The 8,921-nt window shown below is 48.2% G+C and overlaps 2 protein-coding genes across 2 annotated transcripts; one reads left to right on the top strand and one right to left on the bottom strand.

The window, feature by feature from the left end:
• Window positions 1-1,595: 1,595 nt before the first annotated feature.
• FSST1_005770 (uncharacterized protein) lies at window positions 1,596-3,432 on the top strand (the record flags this gene model as incomplete). Its single annotated transcript, XM_083232077.1, has 4 exons — window positions 1,596-1,732; window positions 1,801-2,856; window positions 2,932-3,266; window positions 3,359-3,432. 4 exons carry the CDS (start codon window positions 1,596-1,598, stop codon window positions 3,430-3,432), a joined length of 1,602 nt encoding a protein of 533 aa, XP_083089200.1.
• Window positions 3,433-3,880: 448 nt separating this feature from the next.
• FSST1_005771 (SPX domain-containing protein) lies at window positions 3,881-5,488 on the bottom strand (the record flags this gene model as incomplete). The annotated part of the gene is made up of 4 exons (XM_083232078.1): window positions 3,881-4,822; window positions 4,898-5,094; window positions 5,172-5,372; window positions 5,437-5,488. The coding sequence occupies 4 exons, from the start codon at window positions 5,486-5,488 to the stop codon at window positions 3,881-3,883; spliced, it is 1,392 nt and encodes a 463-aa protein (XP_083089201.1).
• Between the last annotated feature and the right edge of the window lie 3,433 nt (window positions 5,489-8,921).

Here is an 8,921-nt window from a genome sequence, read left to right on the forward strand (position 1 = left end):
TAGCAACCGTCCCGGGGATCCATGGTAATCTGGAGATTTTGGATGCATCCACTGCGAGCTGACATGGCCTCACTGGGCTGAGAGTCAACGGTCTCCCCGTTCTGTTCCCTCCATCAGTCTACACAGCACTATAGCACCAAGGTAGCTCCCTGTACTCTAGACGTAGTCGAACGGACGAGAGGGACGGTTTTAGTACTACCCAGGTAAGCTCTGGTGTAGAGGTGCCGTAACGACTGTACCGGTGTGACGTGCGACCCGGCATTTTGGAGACATGAAATAGATTAATGGGACAGAGATCAATCAATTGGATTTGGAAATGCAGTCCAGTCTAGACCCTGTACAGCATAGTACCAAGAGATTCCAAGGTTCGCCATACTTACCTGGGTACCTACCCCTCGGAAAGAGCTATCTCTGTCCGAGTCACAGCCATCGTGGGGGATTGGTTAGGGCTGCACTTTTTGACTGAAGGCAATTCATTTTGTCTTGGTCTGGAAGCCCTACCTTAGTAGGTACCTTCCTACAGCCATTTTGCATCACGACGTTATAGACAGAATGTGTGGCACCTGCATCATTAGTATCATTACTCTCTTACATTTTTATTTGAAATCATCCTAGTTGCCCTACAGGTACCGACCTGTGGTAGGTATGGAAAGAGCGGGGGCCAGACTCCAACCTACCTACCTAAGTACCTACTTACATGGGTACTGTTACCCTCCTGGGCAAGGACTCGACTTTATTCGCGTCAGGTCCTAATTTCCAATATTTTACCCATCCTTTCAAATCAAAATTTTCAGCCTTTTCTTACAGCCTCAAACCTACAACTGTTCCACCCCTGTCAGCAGCTTACTAACCGATTAGACGTCATCCTTGGATTTGGTTCCTGCCAATCTTGCCAGACCAGGAACCTGGCAGGCACCTAGAGCCCGTCTCTCGGGTCTGCCAACTACCGTTCCGCAACGTGCAGTACAGCACAGCGCAGTGCAGCACTACGCAGTACAACCTTGAGGCGGCGATCCATATCATTCTTCACATCTACTAGTCTCAGACCATATCATACAGTACCGTACCGTACAATACGGGACTGGACGGTATTTGCAAACCCCCAGGCCTATTCTGGCCACAGGCCTGGAAGCATCAAGAGCCCCATCGACATCTATCCATCTTCGTGGCCCGGGGGGGCATCATCTTCTGTTTCTATCGAGACTCGACGTCAAATAGCCCTCATCCCTGGCTCTGATGACTCGAGTCTCGTCCTCTTACACTCTGTACTTGTTCCCATCTCCCTCTGATCAGTACTACTATAAATATCGGCCACCACTCTCAATTCTAGCTTTGCTTATCACACTAGACTTCGCTTGCCCATCTATCTTGTATTCAAGTATACCACAACTGTATCCCCATCTTTGCATCAGTCCAAAGTATACAACTATCATAGGTAGTTCATACTCTCCCACTACTTTTTACTATCTGACATAATTAAAAGCGTAGTCAGCTTAGCTCTCCCTACCACTTACGCCCACCAAACAAACATTCAAGCTTAAGCCCATCTTACGGGCTACATATCAGCCACCACGGATCCCAGAAGAAGAACCATCATGTCTCGCTCCGTGTCATCCTCACGGGGCTCTGAGTCTCCAATGGAGCCCGAACGCGCTCACAGAGCTTGTGAAAAATGTACTCGCACTAAAAAGAAATGTGACAAAGCATTGCCTGCTTGTTCTCGCTGTACTAGGTGCGCAAATTTCATCCTATTAACCCTGAGTCTTTTTCCTATTTCCTTGATTAGAACTGACTTTTCAGGCTTGCAACTACATGCTCCTACGATTTTATCTACACGGCCCCAACTACCGCTGTTGTGGAACCAGGCTATCTTGCAGGATCTACACCCAAGGAAGCTTACGGACAGGGTATATTCGATCCTGCCTTCGATGTCTCCAGCCCTATGATCATGGCCTTGCTGTCTTCGCGCAATATTCCTTGGCGTGAGGCCATTGAGCGTTACTTCGAAACCATGAACCCCTGGTTTTCTGTAGTTCATCCGGAACTTTTCACTATTCGCACCGATAGCATCAGTTCCAATTCTGGCTCCGGTGCGGATCAAGGTCCTCGCGATCCTGCTGTCGCTCTCCTGATTGTCTGTATGCAACTCGTCTCTCAGTACGACGACGAGGCTGCTGCTGCAAGCACCAACGTCAATGAGGGCAAGGATATGATCGAGATGCCTGCTTATAGGGCTGCTAAGCGCGCTCTGAGTGTCCTTCGTGGTCTTTCTGCTCCTAGCATTGAGCTTGTGCAGTGCTCCATCCTGCTTGCCCTTTTTGAGTTCGGACATGGTGATGTCATGCGTGCCTATGTCAGTATTGGGGATGCCAATACAATGGCTGTCGTTCTGCACATTGGCCCTGGAAAGTATGTTGAGGCCGAACGGGAGGCTAATATACCTTACGAAGAAGAAGAACGTCGCTGCGTCTACTGGAGTCTCTTTGTGTTGGATCGTCTGATTCATGTTGACTGTTCTCTTATCCACATGCCACTTCAGGTGCCCTCCCCGGATGCAGATGACTTGTTACCGACGAGTAACTTAATCTGGCATGACCAGAATCAGTCGCCCACACGTTCCGTTCAGCGACATCCTGCAAGTATTGCACCTTCGGTACCCCTTGGACCGTTCCAGAGAAACTGCCAATGTGCAATGCTGTACACAAGAGCCTACTCTCCTAAACCAAAGGGGAATCCAAATGCTCTGTTGGAAGAGTATGTCGAGCTCGATATTGCAACTAGGGCTTTGGTAGAGGCCATGATCATGCAGACTTCTCGTTGGGGTGACTTTTATGAATGTTTCGCGACGTGCACATGGTAAGCTCAACCGATCAGTCAAAGTAGCAGAAATGCCTTGGTGCTCGTCCTTGCACCAAACTAACAATCACGCAGTCTCCTTCTCTTCCTCTATTGTCGCCAACTCCGCGCCGCCAATACTATAACATCCGCCGGGCCCTTCTCCCCAACTGCCGGCGACATCGCGCCTAAGGCCATCGCCGGTCTCAACTTCACCATTCGCATTATTGCCGACACCACCACCGACCTCAACGACCAGCTTGCCCATCGGCCTCACCTCCTTGCTCCCTGTTCACCTGTCACACCTTACTCAGCTTACCACTGCCTCATGGTGTTAAGTCACCTGGAGCACTTAATCCCCGAAGCTGATACACGATTTCACAACATCTTTGCGTCATTGCACTTTTTTGCCAAGAGATGGGGAGTTGCTGGTAAGTTTTTAGGCTACTGGCAAAACACACTGTCAAGAATCGAGCCATGGAGCATAAAGCAGTATAACGCATCAAGTTCTGACTCAGTACAGGACAACTTGTTAACAAGGTTGAACTGTTCCTAGCGGACTCTGATGAGACGCAATGGTGCTTCATGGATGACTGAAGCGGGCGGATCAGTCCTGTCTGCCCGCGCTCTGCGACGAGCAAGCCTCGCACACATATAATGCGTTTCACAGAAGGGACACTCACGGGTGGTGAATTCACTGGGACAGAATTAAAATCATATTTGGCAATTGCATACATTTTTAAGCTACTGCTGCATAGTTCTAAATAGCCGTTTTTGTGCCGGCTCTACAGCGAGGTCGATTATTTCTATATGTTTGTTGTCGAACTTGTACGTGTATATATATGAAAAGACATGTTTATGTATATGATTAAATTTGTATTCCGCAACGTGGAAACAGAACGCCTCAGTATCAATGCTTATTCCTGATATACGCTCAACGCCTAGTAGATTATGAGAGAGAGAAAACTGATAATAAAAAAAGCCCATGTCGAGATACAATCTCTCAAGCCATACATCTCGATATAGCAAAGTTGTCCCGGAAATATCACGGGGAGTTTCCAACAACAAGTATTAGCAGCATGCCATTCAGGATACAAGAAGCGATGAAGGTAGTCCATATTGCCATGAGGTGTGGTAAGGATAGTTGGTCGTGCCGGTACAACGTCATACCGAGGGCACTACAAGAGGCAAACAAACTTGCGACAACACCAATAGTAACTCCTGCATCGACTTCGGCACGGAGTTTATGCCGGCCGGTAGCGATGAGGGTGCCGGTGATAAGTAGAAGCAGGAACGACACGGCGAAAGAACTGACGGTACCCCAAAACAGCGTCTTTTCACGGTACAAATACGCCTGCTGTTGGCCGAGACTGGGAAGAGCGTAATGAGTGGTGTATCCGCTTGTGGGGAAGCCGTCTGAACTGGCATATCCCGCTTCTTCGTCAGACTCGCTGCTATTAAAAGTTGTGCTGGAATATTGGTAAGGCGAATGGTTTGCACCGAGTAGACTCTGCCGCTCTCCGGGTTTACTGTGCTTAAACCAACCCTTTGCTTTGTTCAGAGGAATTGTAAAGATACCGTGCAGATAGTCAAACCCGGGGAAGTTGGTGCTTTCTTCAGGATTGATGTAAATAGCATATCCGCTGTTATCATCCGCGCACTCGCTCCCATTGTCGTATTCATTCCAGTATTTGACCGGCTCATCCATATGTGCCGGAGGTAGGAATTCGAAGGTGGGTTGAGAACGGCTGGTACAGTGACGGTGCGCCGAATTGATAGAACCTGCGAGGGATTGGCGGCGATAAGGATGAGCTGCTGATTCTGGCGAGCTAGGTTCACTCAACACGGGAGCGGCGGCGTTGAGAGTGCAGGTGATGTCGTCATATCGCTGTTGCAGGGAGGAGAAGTCGCGACGAGTAAAGCTTTTAGGATCGGAGAGGATGTTTTCGTATAAACGAGTGGCAAGAGTTGTAGAACCAGTCCATTTCTGCAGAGGGAAAACCAACCAGTCAGTTCATGCTCCAAATGTGCTTGTACCTTGCAGCCATGATGGCGCACGCACCTTATATTTTTTAGTAATCTTTCGGAAAGCAACGGCCTGAGCATTGGCAAAGCGTTGGAGGGCTTGAATGTCACCGCCACAGCGGACAAGCTCACGTTCGTATTTGGTGAACCTCCTTTGGTGTTTAATTGCTGAATCATCGGCAAGCCCATCTCGGTTCTTTGACGCCCATCGACCGATGTTATTTTCAAGATACTCTAGTAGGGATGTCAGTTTAGGCATGCGATCGCGTGCCGCCCAAGCTGTGGCGCACAATTGCAAGTCAGAAACATACCTAAGCGGCGGGATATCTCATCTGCTTTGCTTGAGACAAATAGTTGTAATCTCTCATGCTGGCGACCAAGTTCCATGTATAAGCCGTCTTCGAATCGACTCAAGGCTTCGTCTTTTTGGCCCGGGATGGCCATGGCTGTAGCCTGATCGCGCGTTGTGTGCATCTTGATTTCATGTTTGATGGAGTTGTAGTCGAGGTTGTCTAGATTGGAAACGATCAGTCAATTTGATGCAATCGAGCCAATGAGATCGGGGGTTCAACATACGAAGGTTCCATTCTGGAACGGATTCCCGTTCGAGATGCTCCCCGAACTTCATATCGATCGCGACAATTGATTTCTAGGAAGAGAAGGAGTGGCAGGAGCGAGCAATTATAATTGCCTTGTCCAAGTCCTCGCGATTCGAGCACGAGTCGGAGGGAGAGTCAAAGCAGAATCGAATAGGTAGGTAGGAGAAGCGAGCGGTAGACGCTGCCCAAGACCAGATTAAAATTTCCGATGGCGGATGGTAGGAGTTTTGACTTTTTATAGATTAACTAAAGGATGAAAACAGTTGTAAGTCAAATGCGCAAGCCAAGACAATTTGTGATGATTCGTTCCTTGTGTGAAAAATAAGAATAATTCGACGGTTTGAGAGTGACAGGGGCGAGAATGTAAGGAACGGAGGTGTCAAGTCAAGAGAGTCTGAAGGGAATGACGTACCCGAGATATGAGGCACAGATTGTTTGGCTCGAGACACAGCCCGCTTGGAGGTCCAGACTCGTGAAATAAGGCCTATTGCGTAGGACGGGCAATGGGGTCATCAAGGCCCAAATGGCAATTGTCTGGGGCTATCGTCGGTGGCCCAAGCAGGGGACTGGATTGTTTTATCAGCTGGATGTGGAGACTGGAGAGTCACTTCGAATTGACTTGAACCGTTTCTGCGGGCGTTGGCGTTGCGACGGTTGCGAGCTAAAATCAAGTTGCAAATGTAACCTGCAATAAACTCGTTGAGACGTGTGTAAGATAGACTGAGACAAGACTCTATAGTAGATGAGACCGAGGTTATATCGGACTTGCTCGTCATCAACACGAGTGAGTCCCTCCAAGGAAGAACCTGTTATCTGACCCAGCCTAGTTATGAACTCAATTCTCCGACAAGGATGGTTCCCCTCGTACTGAGTAAGATAAGAGTTTTTTGTTTTTTTAAGAGTGCAGAACTAGTCAAGGTGAACCACACACTCTCTCAATGAGCGGCAGATAAGTCAATCAAAGGCAATTCCCCAAAGAGTAGCTGGGTGCGCTGGTAGTATTGTCTCGGACAAGTGCACGGCTTCTGAGGATGCCGAAAACAGTGTACAGGTAATAAGAGAGGCTTGAAATGCTAGATCCCTCGTCTGATAAGGAAGATAATATGAATTGTCAGCGATGGATGATTTTCTTCTTCCTTTTTTTGTTGTGTCAAACGAGTGCAAAGAGTAACAAGCGGACAAGCTCAAGCGAGACGATGCGTGGGAAACTTTTCAAGTTTATAACTATCTGCAGTCAGTTATCGTTCAGCCATTCGGTCATACACCCCTGTTCCGCCTGTTACCACTCCTGTCAAGTCTATCCACTCAGCGCGTGCTTTGTATGCATCGGTAACGCCCATCCGGACAAGATCCTAGACTTGGCTTGACCCATCAATCCATTGTAGCGTAACGCAGACAACCTAATCTGCTAACCTACTATAGCTAGGTACATATGCACTGGATTCTACTCCTCTACCAGTCGACCTGAAGGACGGGGGTAGTGGGTCTCCGGGTTCTGGAGACGGTGGAGGATCAAGGGTCTTCGTTTTGGTGTTCGTCGTAGCGGAACAGTTGCACAGGCAAGCTTCAGTGCCAAAAGTATGCACATGGACGAAACACGGCGATGATCTGGACCTTTTTCTTAATCAGTGACTTGCAAGGGGTGTGCCATATCTCGGCTGGAGATACCTAACTCTAATGAATTAGTAATAGAGAGGGGTAGAGAGAGAGAATAGAGCTTCTGGCGTCAACTTAGAAAGCAGTTCCCACCAAAGAAAGAGTGCCATGCCGTATCGCCAGGAGAATTCTTTTTGGTAGCGGATAAAGTTCAAAAGTACCGCACAGACACAGACAGTGCCGCGTCGTTTGTATGCATGTATGTCTCGGCTTCGATCATGGGAAACGTGATACAGTAGAATTGATCCAATGTGGTGCCGTAGATTGGTACCTGGATTACACCAAGGCTAAGTAGACTTAGGCCAGCTTCTTACAGAAATCACTCCCACGGGAAAGGCCCGAATTTTTACCAACAGTTGAAAGGTAGGCATGTTCTTTTGGCAACTACTACAAGCGGGGCCTTGCTTCCATTTATTGTTACCGACAGCTATTGATAACATTAGGTAGGCAGCACCTACTAAGGATGTAGCTACTAGGTATTCTCTCAAAGTGGGATAGAGGTAGTTAACTATACCCTTTCTTCTTACATTGCCTACCCGATCCACGATCATGCCTGGCCGGATAACCGCAGAAAGATTTTTCGTTGCCACCTGTAGGAAACGTAAAGGCAGCAGTTGGAAAATAAATGGCTTCCAGGCTGCTGGGCTTGACGCGATGCAACGCATTGCGATCTGGCGGCACAAAACGTGATGCAACCCGTCGTCAAGCACCAAGACACGGCGAACGATAAACACGACAAACAGCACAAAAACGGCCGGCCATGGGTACTGGGTTTGTATCGCGAGCCATCTCCGATTCTCCGGCTATCATTTCTCACGGGCGTCGGTTACAGAATACCGAGACAACGAACCATTGTATCTGGTCACGCGAGAAGTTTCTTCTATGAGAAACAACCCCTCGCTCCAAGAATGATTCCATCGTCGTCTGGGTTTACTTACGACTGTCCGTGTGCAAAGCTGACAAGTATCAGTTGCTCTAAGCGTTCCCTTTGACCAGATTTCACCCCGGGTCTAGGCCTCTTTAAGTTCTGTGTCCAAGTCTACTCGGCCTGACACTATGCACAACCCTCTGTCTAGTCTGGACTGAATAACCACATGCGTTTCGTATGTACGAACCCTTGTCTTTTTTCCATGACTCCCCGGCTAAACTGAGTCTCGGCCATCATCGTACATATTCGCAGTTTTTCTGATTTCATTGTGGGACGTTGACAGTAGACATAACGGGCCAGGCGATTGTCTACTATTCAGCCCTGGGAGGCTCAAGAGTACCCATAACAGTACTCCGTCATCATGCTTCTCCAGGAATTTTAGCGCACCACTTCTCACCATTCTCCATGCTTGCATCAACCATGTGCTGGTTTCACTGGTCCTGTCTTGTCGACAAGGAAGCTTGGCAGGGGCCCACCCAATGACAGGAAACCTTTAATCCGCTGGGAGTGACAAGAACCTGACAAAAGGAAAAAGAGGAGAATCAAAGAAAAAAAAATAAGCTAATGGTCTTTTTCATAACCATCACTGTAAGAGCTCCAAATTTCCTCCCGCCTTAAAAGGCTTGGCTCTCTTGAGCCGCCATCTCCACTGTCGACACCATAAGCGATAGCCACGGAAACAGATACGCGATTTGGCTCTTGTCTATTTTTGATGCACTAACGAGTGTAGTACAAAGATAGTTTTCTCTTGTTCTCTCTTGTCTCGGCAAACTCGTTTCGGCAAACCTGTTTAGGATCCGCTCTGCAACTTCTGGCATGTGCAATTATATACAACATTGTCTGCAAGACCTGATCCAGATAAACGTCTTTGAGCCTGG

Source organism: Fusarium sambucinum, chromosome I, assembly GCF_050947815.1.
Source record: "Fusarium sambucinum isolate potato_lamoka chromosome I, whole genome shotgun sequence".
Lineage (NCBI taxonomy): Eukaryota > Fungi > Ascomycota > Sordariomycetes > Hypocreales > Nectriaceae > Fusarium > Fusarium sambucinum.